Consider the following 17,910-nt stretch of genomic DNA (forward strand, 5'->3'; position numbering starts at 1 on the left):
TTGCCCTAACCCCTTTATTCTCCTTTCTGAAAACAGCTTCAGAAGAGGGATTGAGTCCAATATGCTAGCAGGACAAAATGGATTAGATTCCACCCTTCTCTGACCCTGTCAGTTACCAGCTCCCCACCCAGCTGATGCCATTTGCATTTAAAAACAACAACAACAACCCTGCAAAAGTTAGATGCATTTAAGCCAAATTCAGTTTCCACCTCAATGAAGTGGAAAAGGCCTGGCAAACTAGCACTGCAAAATTAAAATCCAGATAATATAAAGATGAAGCTTAGATAAAATGGCAAACAGGTTACTGGCGAAGATGACGTGTTTTAGAAGAGTTAATCCAATTGATATTGACATGGTTGAGAAAATGATGAAGGGAGGGGGAGGAAGCGTCAAAATACACACTTTTGAATGAAACACCATCAAGCATTGAAGAAACGGAAGAAAATGCTTAAGGAGGATGCATTCATGCGCAAGGGAGTACACCTTCTGAAGAAGGTGCCAAAATATTCTTAACAGGCTCTCTCGCCTTTCAAGTGAAGCAGCAGGAGAATAATGTTTGAAGAACTGAGAATTTGGGAGTGGAAGAAAAGTTTAGTATGCGTGCTTTGCTTTGCTTTGTTGTTTTGTTTTAAACCAGCTTTACTTTAAAAAGTTGTCCGGAAAGCTAAACACATATGGAGCCATTCATAAAGATAAGATTCACATGAAATATATGTGGGAGGAACATCACGGGAGGTGCGTTTACAGGACCAAACTAAAACTCTCAAGCTCCCTTATTGTTTCTGCTGTTGCCGGGATGTGTAATGTACACTGTTGATATATTTGCTATTAAGCTGCTGTCTCATTATTCCTGTTATGATGAAATTGCTCCTCCGATTGTTGATTTTGAGATGTGTTGCTGTTCTCTTTCAGGTAAGCCACTTTTGACACGTTTGTTTGTTTATTGTTTGTTTGTGTGTGTGCAGAAAGGCGACTTAAAGATAAAATTATAATGAAATGATTTAACCAATGAAAACTGTGGGAGCGGGGAAACATGCCTTTTTAGAACCTACTGTGAAAAGCAGTTACGTACAACATTTCTTCGCTATGCTATATTAAAAGGGGAAACAAGGGAGTATAAATTGTCTTTACTCTTGAGAATTTGCGTCTCACCAATTCATCATGCACCATACGAATGTATATCACTGAACAACTGATCAGCAGTACTGATAGGCTAGCACTGCCAGCCGCCGTACACTTTGCAGTGTGTGGTTAAAAGGCATGGTGGCCTGAATGCCCGAATTGCACACTGAACTAATCCACATTCAAATGCGTTGTCTATGAGTAAAAATTAAGATACTGTTCAATTTAGCTGCTTTAGATACCACTTGGCTGGATACACAGGATACAAATCATTTTCATATATAAAATAAACTTTAAATGATTGGCTCAACTTAATTACCACAACTAATGCTTTTGCTGCAGTCAGAAACATTACTCTCTACATGATCCAGAAACCAGAATACTAACAAAACCACTCTAGTGTATAATTATTTGCCCCTTCCACTTTTTGCAATATACTAACCTGTCTTTTCAGAAAAGTTGGACGGGACCGTAAAGCATCTAGTATCGCAAATGCAACCTGACCTTTAATATTAAATACATTCACACACATCTGTAACTCTATGCGCCTGGAAAAAAACTAATCATACCCAAGTATTATAGCGAAACTTTCTTTCGTTACAACATTTATTACTTTAACACCAAAGCTTGCACCCTGGAGAAATAAATTCTGGAGATGAGAGAGGCAACACAAATGTACTGTATAAAGATTTCTATGGAGTACTGAACAGGAAAAATTAGTTTTAGAAGCTTGTTTTTAATAAGTACAGTTAATAATAATATAAACAATTCCTGTGCCCCTTGAAAGAAGAGAGGTTGGGGGATCCTTCTGAACAGCATGGGAGTCATGGAAGGGAAAATCAACTGAAATCTTTTCCTTCCCCCTTCCTTGGGAAGCCTCTACAGGATCCCTGTTTTCACCATGAACTGAAGGACCCCTCTAGATTCCACCCATACAAACAGACAGCATAACTGAGTTGCCAGTCCATAAAGCTGATGGAAGTATTAATGCATTCAGAAGATTTTCATGGCCGGTTTTTAGAAGAGGCTCTGAGGGTCAGGATTAAACAGAAGAAACATAGAGAAACTTCAGCGAATTCCATTATTATTTTTCTTCTGGGAGGGGGTTGCTTTTGTTGCCCATTCTGAGCTTCTGGAATGGGGGGTTGGCTATAAACCCAAATAAAAGCAATCAATTCATTTTAAACGAAGGACAGCTCACCCGTATTACTCATGCTTTTTCTGATTTTTGGATTTAAGGCAATAGCCTCCAAATTAGCAAGAGCAAGAAAAACAATGAGAACTGTAAAGAGGTGGGAGGTATCTTAACAAGAGAGGGGGAAATGTGCACACAACATTTTTTAATATACAGCATGACTCTTGCCTTGCGAACAATAGGTGAAGGCATAATTTGTAGAATAATAGGCACTAATATTACACGCTGCTTCAGTTCTGTCATATTTCCAATCCATCAGGTTGATTAATGTTATAATAAGTCCACACAAACTTATCATTTGTCTAATAATGAAGTCAAACCAAGTTTATCCTTCAGCAACTAGATTCTTTCGGTCTTTAGCTGTTATTTGTCCATCTCGCCTAAATCACACTAATGCCAGGGGAAGGGAGGGGAAGGGTGAAAGCCAAGCACATGGCTGGTGACTCAAGAAATGAAAACTGGTTTTAGTTTGAAGGGGGAAGCGTCAAGAATGACTTGCAATGATGCTCATTGCTCCAAGCAATGAGAAACTTCAGGAGTAGTGCTGGCTTGGATATGGACTCCTTTGGAAGACTGGAGTCTTAGAGCGTTTTGTAGTATTTGGTTTTATTAGCAAATGTAAAGATTGAATGTAGATCTCCACAGAGACACCTCAACACCCCTGTAAGCTTTGCCAAGGTCCTTCTTTTTCCTGTTCCCAACACAAAAACATGTCTATTTTTCCCAAACATGCATACCTGATGCAAGTACAATATTCTTGTTATTTTGCCCGTGCAGATTGCCTGCTTTGCGGCACGAAGGCGGACAACACATGAAAGTTTGACCTCCAGCCATCCTAGCTAGTAGAAATTAAGACTTGAGAGAAAAGAAGTCCTTTGCTAGCAAAATATATCAATGCCTTATTCACAGCAGAGAGGAGAACTTTATGGACTGATCTGTGTGATCTTTCTCCACAGCTAGGAAGTCTGGGTTGGCATCCATCAGTCTCAGGAGACAATGGAGGTGTGCACGTTTGTCGGGTGAAATCAAACCGTTGGAGAGTTACAGCACCTGCTGTGGCTGTAGAGACCAATATAGGGGAGACATGTATTGTTGCAGCTGGGGCAGATGAAAGCATCTGGTTGTGCTGCTGCAGATGCACCATGCCGTTTCTTCTCTCTGCACTCCTTGTGACGTTAACATATATGAGAGAGTGCTGGAGGGGAAATAGTTAACCAGGTTGCCCAGTCAGGACCCAGGGGGGTGGAGTCAGTGGGACTATAAAACCAGTTCTGGGAGGAGTTCGAGGAGGAGTTGGCTGGGAGTTGTGGGTGGGTAGTTGGTTGGATTTAGTGGGTTGGCTGGTTGGGAAAGGCAGTTGGTAATAGAGAGACAGTTAGGGCAGTGGGTTCTTGAGTGAGGGGAGGTAGAAGAGATAGAGAGAGGAAAATAAGACTAAGAAAGTAAAGAGCAACAACGTTTGGAATGCAATGCTGTAAAAGTTTTGTTTGTGTCTGAAATAAAATACACTCTTCTTTATGAATTGAGAAGCTGACTGAGACTGAAGTGATTTTACCAGGGGGAACCTGGTACAGTTTACAGTGGTGCCCCGCAAGACGAATGCCTCGCAAGACGGAAAACCCGCTAGACGAAAGGGTTTTCCATTTTGGAGGTGCTTTGCAAAACGAATTTCCTATGGGCTTGCTTCGCAAGACGAAAATGTCTTGCGAGTTCCTGCGGGGTTTTTTTTCCTCCCCCCCCCCTTTTTCCCAAGCCGCTAAGCCGCTTATCAGCTGATCCGCTAAGCCGCTTAACAGCTGATCCGCTAAGCCCGCTAAGCCGCTAATTGTGCTAAGCCGCTAAGCCGCTAATGGGCTTGCTTCGCAAGACGAAAAAAAGCAAGACGAAGAGACTCGCGGAACGGATTCTTTTCGTCTTGCGAGGCACCACTGTAGTGGTGTACGGCCGGGGGCACCGTACGAACGCCACACTCCTCCCACCAGTCATCCCTCCTCTGGTCACTGCTATGGGAACGCAACTTAGATTGTCTGTCTCGAGGCATTGCAGTTGTCTGCAAGGAATTCCCACATGGCAGGGCTGATGTTGCCAGCCTTCATGTCACTATGTAGACATAGTGCAGGGCTGGTGTGCCAACACGCATGGTGCCTGAAGGCAACTCCCCATAGAGCACATCCTTGGGGAACCTGCCATCTTCCATTCTGTGGACATGACCGAGCCAGCGTGGACATCACTGAGACAGGAGTGCAAACATGTGGGGATGGGGGCTTGGGAAAGCACATCTTTGTCCTGCCATATGATGCCCCAAATCATCCAGACACAGTGCATGTGGAAGGCATTGAGGCGTCGCTCCTGGCGGTTGTAAGTTGCCCACAACTCACTTAGGGCAACATGCTCAACGCACAAGCCTGGTAAACCTTCATCTTGGCATTGATCGTTGGCATCACGTTTGCCCATACCCTTTCGACGAGGCAAGCCATTGCTGTAGCTGCCTTGCCAATACGCTTGTCCAGCTCAGCATCAGCTAGGAAGACCCAAAATCAATCAGGATGAGCAAGTTTGGAATGGACGGATATTGGGCTGTTCTCAGTCAGCCTGGACCACACCAACAATACATCTTCATCCTGGCTCAGCCAGGGATCGCCCAGCATAACATTCACAACCCAACTGAGCAGGGGTCATGCTGGAGCAGGAGGCGGAACTTGTGCCAGCAGGACTTACACTGGCAGGGATGTGGAACCTGTGGAACATCTCCAGATGTTCCTAGACCACAACTGCCGTCACCTGTGGCCATTAGAGATGGCCATATCTGCAACAACTGTGAGGGTTTTTCACTCAAACAGTGTGTAAATTTTATTAAATAAAGAAATAAATGATGATGATGATGATGATGATAATAAACAATGCTGGAGGTTGGAGTCCAACAACATCTGGAAGGCTATGGATTCCGCAGGAGATTTTTTTAAAAAATGACCTGTTTCCTAGAAAGATGTATAGGCAAATCTACCACCTGTTTGCTATCCTTTAAAAATAGAAAAGTTTATTTTAAACCATACTTCTACTGCCTCACAGGCACATGAAAATGCTGATAATTTTAAACTAGCCTTTATTACTTCAATAAGCCTGCAGTCAGTTTGGAACAACAGTTAAAAAGAACTCTCATCCATTAGGATTGATCAATAAAGAATGCACAAATACATCCCTTTATGAATTAGCTGCCTCATCATCGTCATCCAACGTAAATACCTATATGAAGGCACGATCAATTTCAAGATGTACTCAGACCTTTCGCCAGAAAGGGTCAAGAAAACAAGTTCATTGAGATGGAGATTCAAAGGCTCTTAAAAATGTAGCAAACCCCTCCCCCACACACACACTTTATTTTGAAAATGAAAAATATTCCTGGGTTCAGAAGTAGGTGAACACATCTATCATCTTTCCTCGCCCTAACTGAGGCTGCAATCCTATACACACTTAGAGAGAGTAAGTGCCACTGAACTTTACTTCTGAGTAATTACCGAGAATAGCACAGTAAATCAGTTGCTAGCCCAATGACAAATTCTAGTTAAAATCCATAGTTTGGATCCAAAGGTAGCTTCCCACATAAGAAAGGAGAACTTAAGCTCATGGAAGTACATCTTTCACAAACGATTTTTTTTTTTTACATTTTGCACTCAACAAAATCCCAAAATGCTATTCTGCTTGCAGAGCATAATACAGAACCTATCTATTAGAGTGTTCCTCTCGTGCAAGCATTTGCAAACAGAAGCAGCAGAAATTTCCCTCCTGCTCAGTTCTCTGGATACAACCCCATGCCCAAAACTCAACTGGGATCATGGAACAGTGATACCTCTGGTTAAGTACTTAATTTGTTCTGCAGGTCCGTTCTTAACCTGAAACTGTTCTTAACCTGAGGTACCACTTTAGCTAATGGGGCCTCCCACTGCCGCCGCCACGCGATTTCCGTTCTCATCCTGAAGCAAAGTTCTTAACCTGAGGTAATATTTCTGGGTTAGCGAAGTCTGTAACCTGAAGAGTCTGTAACCTGAAGCATCTGTAACCCAAGGTACCACTGTACAAGAAAAAACATGGCACAGGATCCAGAGTTCACCTTCTGCAGATAGAATGGGAAGGCTTTTGATACAGGTGAGGGATCAAACTGGCAGGCAGAGGCAATGCGACTTTTGCAGGTGCCCCCTCCACCTGCAACCCCCAGTGCCACCAAAGGCCTGAAAGTCACTCAACCCTCTATGGCACTGGGGGCTGCAGGGGTAAGGAAAAACTAGCAAAAAGTAACCTCCCATCCCACCAGCAGGGGCATCCTCTGAATGCAACTGCCCTTGGGGGTGCTCTCACTGACAGGAGTGAATTCTGGATCCAACACATGGCCTTTAAAAAAAAACAACGGGTAACAACCTGGTCGCCTACTCGACAAGATAAGTGTTCAATTATTCTTAAGCATATTCCACTGGCTCACATGAGTTTGTTTTCTTTGCTCTTTCCCTCTCCTCATAAACCTAAGTGCCAGTTTGTTAATATACGTCTGATAACATAATTCCAAAACCAGAGTACAGTCGTACCTCGGAAGTCCGTTCCACTTCCAAAATGGTCGGAAACCAAAGCACAGCTTCTGATTGGCTGCAGGAAGCTCCTGCAGCCAATCGGAAGCCGCAGAAGCCCCGTCGGACGTTCGAGTTCCAAAGAACGTTCACAAACCAGAACACTCACTTCCAGGTTTGCGGTGTTCAGGAGCCAAAATGTTCAAGTACCAAGGCGTTCAGGATCCAAGCTACGACTGTACTTGCTTATATGCTGCTGTCAGGTATCTGATACTACGGCCCAGTATGCAGCTCAAGATGTGATCTGCATACTGCCAGTTGCCCTCTTGGACAGATATAGGGAGGATACCTGGCTCTATAGGCTATAATCTGGCTTGCAATTCTACTTGCCTTCTTATGCTGTGCTGTTGCTCATTCTGCAACTCGGGCTTTGGGCTGGGCGATATATCGATATACCACACAAAACCAGCTTGAAGCCCATATTGTGATATTGCTTTCATAATTTTTAACCTGGTAATACATCATGAATCATGATGCATGTTAGGGCTGGCCTATATATCACTCAAAACCAGTTTGAAGTCGATATTGTGATATCAGTTTCACATTTTTTGACCTGGCAATATGTGTCTGTGTGTGTGTGCGCGCTATGCAAAAGTCACAATGCAGGAAAAACTGTGAAGCCAGCCAGTGCCTCTACATAGCTCCATCCTTATTTCAGACATCATGGTATATCAGTATATCACAAAGCTTAGCTGGTGATATATCGCAATGTTGAAAAACATACATCGCCCAGCCCTACTGTTCAGCTCTACATAGCTCCATACTTATTTCAGGCAGTGTGATATATTGGTATATCGCAATGTTTAGCTGCTGATATATCATGATGTGGAAAACCAGATATTATTCAGCCCTATTTGGGTTACAATCCTACAAAAGTTCAAGAGAGGAAGCCCACTAAACTCCATAGGATTTAGTTCTGTGTAGGCATGTATAGGGACGCGGGTAGCGCTGTGGGTTAATCCACAGAGCCTAGGACTTGCCGATCAGAAGGTCGGCGGTTCGAGTCCCCGCGACGGGGTGAGCTCCCGTTGCTCAGTCCCTGCTCCTGCCAACCTAGCAGTTCAAAAGAACCTCAAAGTGCAAGTAGATAAATAGGTACCACTCCAGCGGAAAGGTAAACGGCGTTTCCGCGCGCTGCTCTGGTTCGCCAGAAGCGGCTTTGTCATGCTGGCCACATGACCCAGACGCTGTATGCTGGCTCCCTCGGCCAATAAAGCGAGATGAGCGCCGCAACCCCAGAGTCAGCCACGACTGGACCTAATGGTCAGGGGTCCCTTTACCTTTTAGGCATGTATAGGATTGTACAGTTAATAGACTGTTAATAGACAGTGAATAGCAAACCTCCACCAAATGATGGGTATGTACTGCAGCGTATATCACAGAGGTACTCTCAAATTTTGAGTATGGTTTGTGGCAGACACTTGCTAAAGATTTGTTCAAGGTAGGCTGCCTTTACTGAATCTGAAGAATTGGTTTATCAATGAAAACCCATTTCAGCCTTGGAGAAGTTATATAAATTAGAAACGTTGGAAATGCAGCTTACATAACTAGTTAAATGAAAAGCTTTCCAACATATCTGTGTATATGAGGGATTGCCTTTTATATCCAAATTTTCTCAACACTTTGGTCGCAGACATTGCACAACATGTCAATTTAATACTGTGTTTTTTTAGTTTAACGTAGGCACATTTGTTATCCTGCCTGCTTTGTTACTTGAAGTCTTATTGGAGAGAGGTAGCTTTTTGTCTACAAAAGCACTTTGTGTGGCATTCTACATATTTATTATGAGTGCAATCAGGGTTCAACCTCATACATCAAAATTACATGGAAGAGATTTATTTTTAAACAACTCTGTGATGCTCGGAAGGTGAACGTCTGGCAAATATAAGGGATCAGCCAGCATGCAGTGAATGTCTGGCTTTTGTTTTCATTTTAAGTCATTTCTCACAGTATAAGATTAGAAAGGAAATCTCTCAACTTTGGTAAATAAATATGTCCCTCTTCCCCACCCACTGCAGCAACCACAGAAAAGAAAATCCCCTCATTTTCTTTTTCATTTACAAAGAGCAAATGAGAGCTTAGGAAAATTCTCTCTTCTTTGCATCCACTAATCTATCACATCGGCAACAGATTTTTCTGGCCTAACACTATCGAGCTGATATTTCAGCAAAGTTGCTGCTTTAAGAAAGATTAAGGTCTGATACCATCTGAAAACCAAGATGTTCACTTTCCAAGTGGCATGGGAAATTCATTTTCTTATCCTGAGAGTGATACATATACGATTAATCTCTATAAATCGTCACGTGTCTGTGGGAGAACAGGTTACACTAGACGTCTCCACAAAACAGAACTCGGGACTGCTTTGTGTGACAACCAGTTTGAAATAAAGGCATACAATTACCATTTATAACATTACAGAGGAAAATACGTTGCTTCCCTGGTGTGAGAAAGCAGTGTTGTGCTGATCCGCAGCTAAAACCCGTAAGATTTTGCAGAAAGAAACGCAAGCAAATGATTTCTTCATTACCCAGTCAACATAATCGCGAAAAGCCTCTTATCGCTTCATAAATGATTTGGTCATCATTTTATATTTAATCATTAGTGCATTAGAGCATCAGACTCTGCTCAGCATGTTCAAACAAACGCAACTTCCCAAGTGGAGGGGGCAATGTTTTAGAAAACTAACATTCTCTGAGCTTTTAAAGGAGTCCAGATGAACAAGCATGAAAAGCAAAGCTATTAAGACCAGGAGAGACTGTATACACTTTCTCCAGAGAGGATGAAGGCCATTAAAGAAGGGGGGGCGGGGAGTCAACATCCAGACAGAAGTCATGACCCAGTGTTGGGCCAAGAAAAATCTCCTAAATACATTTCAAAAAATTAAAATATAATACAATCACCCTAGAGCAGTTTTAATGCACATGCAGTGAAGATCAATGTTTTATAGCTGCTATATCACCACAGCAGTTTCAGTTAATTGGAACTGCATGACAAAGTGATTGTTTTCACGAACAGGACCTTCTATTACTAGCCAATCAAATTTCATTTTTATTACCGATATAAAAACTTTCTCAATTATGACTGCACCACCATGCATACAAAATAAGGGACCTGGTATTACAGAAAACAGAGAAACAGAAAATAAATCCATTATCCTTTTAAGAGGCACTTATTCAGATTCTCATTTATTTATTTCTATTCCTGAATGACATCTGTGTGAACACTAAAGCCCCACTGGGTTAGAGTGATGAATGCATGAACATCAACTATTGTAATAATAATAATAATAATAATAATAATAATAATAATAATAATAATAGTTTATTTATACCCCACCCATCTGGCTGGGTTTCCCCAGCCACTCTGGGTGGCTTCCAACAAATGATTAAAATACAATAATTCATCAAATATTAAAAACATCCCTAAACAAGGCTGCCTTCAGATGTTCTATCAGTATATATGAAGGAGTACTGGATATCCAATTCTTTTATTACATTTGTATCCTGCCTTTCCTTCAAAGGAGCACAGCATGGTGTATACAAGGTTCTGCTCATCCATCCCCATTATATTCTCACAAAAGGCCTTACGCCAGGATAGCTCAGTCAGCAGAGCATGAGACTTTCAATTTAAGGGTTGTGGGTTTGAGCCCCACATTGGGGAAATTGTTCCTGCATTGCAGGGAGCTAGACTAAACAACCCCCGTGGTCACTTCCAACTGTACAATTCTATGATCCTAACAGACCTTTGGAGGAAGGTCAAGCAAAGAAAAAGGGACTTATCTAAGGCCATCCAGAGAGCCTTATGGCTCAGCAAAAGTTTGAACCAGTGTATCTATAACCAGTATTACAGATTGGCTCTTATATTTTTAATTCCACTCACTTCTGAAACACTAGATTATGACGAGCCGTATGGTGAACATGTCCTTGCAGTTCAACAGGATTTTGCAGATTTATGTAACAATCCAGGAGATGATCTTCCAGAAGATTTGGTGGGATCCATTTTAATCTTCTAACAGTAGGTATCAGCAGCAAAAAGTTAAGGATTATTATTTTGCTGATACTTCCAAAGTAACCAAAACGTTTATCAGCTTCTAAGCAAAGCAACTTCCTTGCATTGTGCTGAATATCTTACTAGAAAAGAATTTACAAACATTTCAACAGAAACATTCATAAATTCTAAGGTAAGGAAATTTCCTGAGCATTGTGGCAATAGTTTTCCAGTGGACTCTTGTCATATCTAACACCACCCAAAGCAGCCAGGTTGGCCAACCTCTGAGGCCTGAGTGGCCCAATTAAGTTCCCTTCACATCACTGCACTACATTGCAAATTACAAAACTAACCAAACTATTTATCCACGTATTTCACAGGGAATCAGCTATATGGTATGCAGTTGGAGACCCAACCTCAAGGAACAGGAGAACTTCTATGTTTGGATACATGTTGGATGCCATTTTGAATTAAGATGGTGGACTGAACCTTCAAAACTGCCCTGAACTTTTGGATTCTTAAAATTATTGAGCAAAGCCAGGTACATGGTTGCTAGTATTTAATGAGTCTTATTAATCCAGGGAACTATTGGCTGATTATGAATGTATTAACAACCAGAGCCAGCCCAAGACATTTTTGCACCTGAGGCAAACCACAAAATGGCACAACCAGCCCCACCAGGAAAGAAGGGGTGAGTGACAATCTAGATCAGGAACAAGGGCGGAATAAAAGTATACATTGGGATCTGCTGCTCTTGTAGTTCCTGCTGCCTGAGGGAGTCCCCTCACCTTGTCTCATGAGTTGGCCAGCCCTGTTAACAACTAGTAAACTGGCTCACACTTGCAAACTGTGAATTAGCAATCCTAGGTTAAAAAGAAAGTTGTGATAATCCATTATTATTATTATTATTATTATTATTATTATTATTATTATTTATACCCCACCCATTTGGCTAGGTTTCCCCGAATATTAAAAACATGATAAAACATAAAACATAAAAAACTTCCCTAAACAGGGCTGCCTTCAGATGTCTTCTAAAAGTCAGGTGTTTATTTCCTTGACATCTGATGGGAGGGCATTCCACAGGGCAGGTGCCACTACCGAGAAGGCCCTCTGCCTGGTTCCTTGTAGCTTCATGTCTTGCAGCTGGATCTCAGTATCCAGGCTGAACAATGGGGGTGGAGATGCTCCTTCAGCACTTTTCAAAGGAGATGTCTCATATATTATGCCAGATATTCACATGGTAACAAATCATGCACACATGTTATGTGTGAACTAGTCGTGTGTGGATACCTCATTAAAAACTGTAATCCTATGGAAGTATATCAACACACCCCAAAATAATGTTCTTCACAAATTCAGAGGAGTAAATAAGCCTTATTTTCCAAACAGCAAACTGCAATCTTACACCTGGGAGTAAAGTCCCACTGAACTCAATGGGACTTGCTCCTCTTCACATCCTCACTGTGCAGAATATGAATGACGGAGCCTTGCGAGGATTTATCAACTAAGCAGAAAATGAGATTAACATCCTGGTTTTGGGTGAGAGGTAGAGACACCTGTCATAGGCTGCCGCAAGAAATTATTTCTGATGGCAAAGGTGGCTGTGAGCTGATGCAGCAGTCACATAGTGTGAACAAGCAACATGCTGTAGTCAACTATGATGCCTCTACCGACAAACACTTGGTGAAAGATTTAGACAGTTCAAATGAAAAAAAAGGGTGAATTATATCCAGATTCAAGAACATGACATACTTGATGGTTAACTGAGATTCGGATAACATATCCTTGGTGTAATTTCTGGCTAGGTTCTTTTTTTACAAAAATAAATAAAGAAACTGGATTTAAGCGTAACATTATCAAAACAATAATATCTAGCTATGTACATAAATTCACATATAAATTTTTTTATTCTTGAATATTCTTTTTTTATAGTTGCTCTGGGTACATATTACAGAAGATCAGGACATAAACCCTAACTCCTCAGCTGCTGGAGCAGTATTTGCTAGTTAGCTTGGAGGACAGGTTTGGCCTGGTAAAATTTCCCTTTGTTAGATTTACAGGAAAAAATAATTAAAACATACAATGAAGAGCATATAAAAAAGCTAAAAACAGACATCAGTTAACCATTGTGGTAATATGCTTTCTTAATTGCCTGTGTAGGCCTAGTGCAATAAAAAAGTTTTAGGCAGGCCATTTGTTCCAGCTTTTTGGATTCATTCATTCATTCATTCATTCATCTTACAATATATTCCACTCTTCCTCCCAAAGAAGCCCAGGGCAGAAAACACACCAAGACCAAAAACGTTATTAAAAGCATTTTAAAAACACTTTATCAACCAGTGATTTCAAGGTTGCCAAGAACAGTGCCTTTCAGCCATCAAACACGTGGGTAAAGAAGAAACGTTTTTTAGATTTCTCTTGAAAGCCGGAAACGAAGGAGGCTGATGTACCTTACCAGGGAGGGCATTTCACAAACAGGAAGCTACCCCTGAAAAGGCCCTGTCACAGGCTGATAAAAGTGGCAACAGCACTAGCAAGATCTCACCTGCCGATCGTAGTTCAAGATGGGAAAGGCGTTGTTTTAGGTACTTGGGCCCTAAGTCATTTAGGGCATTGTATTCCAGGGACGCGGGTGGCGCTGTGGTCTAAACCACAGAGCCTAGGGCTTGCCGATCAGAAGGTCGGCAGTTCGAATCCCCGCAACAGGGTGAGGTCCCATTGCTCAGTCCCTGCTCCTGCCAACCTAGCAGTTCGAAAGCACGTCAAAATGCAAGTAGATAAATAGGTACTGCTCCAGTGGGAAGGTAAATGCCGTTTCCGTGCGCTGCTCTGGTTCACCAGAAGCGGCTTAAGTCATGCTGGCCACATGACCCAGAAGCTGTACGCCAGCTCCCTCAGCCAATAAAGCGAAATGAGCGCCGCAACCCCAGAGTCGGCCATGACTGGACCTAATGGTCAGGGGTCCCTTTACCTTTACCTTATTCCAGTACTGAATTGGGCCCAATAGCTCACTGGCAAAAAGTGCAGGGCTTTCAGATGGCCCCACCGGGCTGCCAGAGCTCACCAGCCTAGCAGTCACATTCCACACTAGCCGCAGCCTCCAGATTGTCTTCAAGGGCAGTCCCACATACAGCACACTATGTAGTCCAGACATGAGGTCACTGTGGCCAGGCTATCCCACACCTGGCAAATCAGCCTAAACTGGGTCTTAGCACTCCTAGTTCCAGAAGCCACAGGCAGGGCCGGATTTAGGTTTGATGAGTCCCTAAGCTACTGGAGGTAATGGGGCCCTTTCTATATCCGGCTGTCCTTTGTCAACAACAAATTGTCACTGTTTTTTTGTGTTGAATATATGCTATATGGTATTTTATGGACCTAACAGGTATCTAAAGTCATTTCCACATGTTGCGAGGCAACCAGTCCATGCAGAATGTAGGCACCCTATATATAGAAATGAGCAAACCAGTGATATTTTAGGGAGCAGGCTAGCAGGCAGGGCCCATTACTTACATCATAGGAGCCTACACAACACAAAACACTGTTGCTGTATGTAGGTTTTATTTTGTTTTTAATTGTATTTTGGAAATGTACATCCAGTTGTTGTTTTTTTCCTTTAAAAAAATTTTGGGCCCACAAGAGAGTGGGGCCCTAAGCTATAGCTTGTTTAGCTTATACTGTATGTAAATCCAGCACTGTCACAGGAGACCCTAGCCACAAACTGGGACTCCAGATATGACTTTACTCCAGGGAATATCCACAAAGTAGCCAAAGCAGAGGCTCCTGCTGATACTATGGCAACCAAACCATGAGAACTCAAAACAGTTCTTAAGGCCTATAAGATTTCCTATGGAGTTCCTACGGTTGCTTTATTTATTTATTTATTTTAGAGAGGCAGGTAGGTTTTCAAGCAATATCCCGCAAAGTAGCCCGACCAGGTGGGAGGAAGCAAGACCCCAAGAAAAACAGGGGGTCCACTTTGCCTTTCACAGCCCAGCCACTCCACCAGGTCAAGGCGCCTTTTTGGAAGGACGCGCGCAACGCACCTCTATCCGCGCTCAAAATGATTTTGCCCGGGCGCTGCTCCACGGCCCCTGCTGCTTCACTCCGGCCCCCGCTACGGCCGCTTCTTCCCCTCCTCACCTGCTATCTGCGTAACGAAAGCTTCCGCCACCAGAGACATGCTTCCACGCGGGAGGCGGGCGGGCGCAGCTCCCCCGCGAGCGTCGCCTTCTGTTTCTCCTCTCTTTCTCGCGCGCGCACACACCGTGCGCCGGATCCTCGGGCCGCGCCGCAAACCGCGCAAGGTTAAGGGCACCCACCGGAGCACTGCGGCTGCGCCGACAACCCTGCGAGGGAAGTGCATCCGGGGCCTGCTCCACCCCTTCGCCCGGCTGGCGGCGTCGGTGCCCTGGAGAAAGAGAGAGGCAAGAGCGCGCACGGCGCACGACTTCAGGCGCTTTAGCAGTAAAGCGCAATGCCCCCTCTGTGCCACCGCGCCGGAGCCCGCTCTGCCCGCAAAACCTGCCTGAAACACCGGGATGATGATGATGATCTTTTATTTCTGGAACCCCAAGGCTGAGAGTGAAACCTAGGAATAATAATAATAATAATACATCCCCACTGTTTTCCCTGTACGCTCAAGTATTTGTTCAGCCGTTCCAAGTATTTGCTCATGAATTTGAATTCAAGTATTTGCTCAGCTGAGAACAATTCATACATCTGAATTTATTCCTGCATTGCAGGGGGTTGGACTAGATGACCCTTGGAGCCCGTCCCAACTCTACAATTTTGTGATTCTATGAAGACCATGAAATGTTACGTCTTTTTTTTTTAGTTGCTAAGGTGCCACGAGATACTGGTTTTTGCTGTGATAGACTAATTCAGCTACCTCTCTGGAAAGGACGGTGATTATTAGCAAGCTTCCAGGATGAAAAGCAAAGTTTTGCATCCTGGTTTCTCCTCTCTCTCTCTCTCTCTCTCTCTTTCTTTCTTTCTCTCTCTCTCTCTCACAAACTTTTTTGGAAATTAAGCATGGAAAGGCAAGCCTGAAGTTGAGTTTTAGTCCTAGATATGCTGCTCAAAGCAGCATGCAGAGCACTCTGTAAGAATGTAACCCAGAAATAAAAACTTCATAACAAAATAGCATTGATCTGAAGCATGTAACTGCCATTAAGCAAAGCAAGAATAAAGGGGGTACTGAAGAAATAACACCACATTGAATCACAACTTTGACGGTCTTACATTACTTCTTAAAAATATGAAAGCTGATGCTTAAGGTCAGGAGTGGGGAACCTACAGTCCACAGGCCAACCGCAGACCTCAAGACCTCTCAGGAAGCTTCCCAGTCCATGCCACCTTCCCCAGGTTGCAGTCCTCACTGGCACTGCTACATCCCCTCCTCAAGTGCTTTTTGCCTGGCATGATTTTGTCCTTGGAATTGTAATAATGCCACTTGCTTGCCTAGATGGAGAAATGGGGGGGGGGGAGGGAGGAGTTAGAAACCTCTGGTTTTTTTGTGGCTAGAATGTAGCCTACTGTACAAAGTTAAGAATCACATTGCCCCACTGCTTTTGGGTCTGGACCCACCCACCACGGACATGTTGTACTGGGAAAGCTGTTCTCTAGGGAATGCAGCCCTCAGGGTGAAAATAATTGCTCACCCCTGTTTTAGGTAATGAGTTCCAATATATATCCCAGCTCAGCAACTTCACTCCCCAGGAGTATCCCATGCCTCATAGGTGCATTTAGTTTGTAGTAGAAACAGGGTTTTTAGTGTTGTCACTCCAGCCCTCTGGAATGAACAAAAATTAGACACCCAGTGCCATGATGTTTAGACACCTACTGAAGATGCTTTTGCCTAAGAAGGCTTTTCCTGAGGTGTGATCATGCCATTTATGAAATATCAATTGTACCTCTGTAGCAATGGTTTTCTTCTTTTTAGAGTCTGTAGAAATGATTTAAATTGTTCTTTGAAGTTTCTTTTTCAATTTTATCTTGGTCGCCTTGGGCTGTAAAACAGTTCGTAAATTTGTAAAATAAATAAAATAATAACCCTATGGGGCTACCACTGAGTAGAACCGTCCTGCTCATGCCCTACACACTCACTGACGTAGATCAAAACTTTCTTAGAAGAAAAAAGAATAGGTCTGTGTGCTCTCTCACAGCTAAAGTCAGTGGCTGAAGTCAGTGCAAACAGGAACAGAAAAGTGGCTCACATTTTCTGTTTCCCCGCGTATCTTTATAATGTCTGAATCATTGCTGCATTGAGAACTTGATCACTGCCAATGAGGGCCAGAGATAAATGTGAGCCACTTTTCTGTTCCCATTTGCACTGTGAGACATCCAAAGCCATTGACTTCAGCTGTGAGAGGCCATACACACCTATTCTTTCTTGAATTTGTGCTGTCAAGTGATTATCTGGAAAGGCTTTTACTCAAATTATATTCATATCATGACACAATTTAGTAATTTTAGGCTTCTTCTTCTTTGGCGATCGCTCGTAGCTTCCATGAATACGGTCTTAACAGTGAGTCACTGTGGAGGCCAATTCTGGATCCACACGTCCTTCCACATAGGTTTCCAGGCGGGAGTTGATCACGGTGAGGATTTGCCAAACATGCCTTCCTCTTAGTATGTTTCTCCCTTTCGTTCGGAGTTCAAGCGTCTTCAAAGTCCATGACACCTTTGGTAAAGGCTGTTCTCCAGCTGAAACGCTCACAGGCCAGTGTTTCCCAGTTGTCGGTGTTTATACTACTTTTCTTTAGATTTGCCTTGAGAAACCTAGTGGTCTTATGAGGTGAGGCTCTTTAGATGGTAATGTCATTTTCAGTTCCTTAAAAAACTGATGGGGCCCTGCGACTTTTGACCCAAAGTCCTGCACTGATGAGACCACTGATGATGCATGACTGAACTTTAAGAATATACAGTTTGTTCTGTATCTTTATGAAAATCTGCTCTTGCATAATTATTTTATGGGTTCCTTCCACA

General features: G+C 43.0%; 1 protein-coding gene across 1 annotated transcript in view; it reads right to left on the minus strand.

Moving 5' to 3' along the window:
• Positions 1 to 15,282, minus strand: part of MTX2 (metaxin 2) — a 38,598-nt gene extending 23,316 nt beyond the window's left edge. The window contains exon 1 of the mRNA XM_053410429.1: positions 15,064 to 15,282. Coding sequence (XP_053266404.1) covers positions 15,064 to 15,103 — 40 coding nt within the window. The 5' untranslated portion in view covers positions 15,104 to 15,282. The remainder of the gene's footprint in view (positions 1 to 15,063) is intronic.
• Positions 15,283 to 17,910: the final 2,628 nt, after the last annotated feature.

The sequence above is a fragment of the Podarcis raffonei genome, chromosome 1 (assembly GCF_027172205.1).
Source record: "Podarcis raffonei isolate rPodRaf1 chromosome 1, rPodRaf1.pri, whole genome shotgun sequence".
NCBI lineage: Eukaryota > Metazoa > Chordata > Lepidosauria > Squamata > Lacertidae > Podarcis > Podarcis raffonei.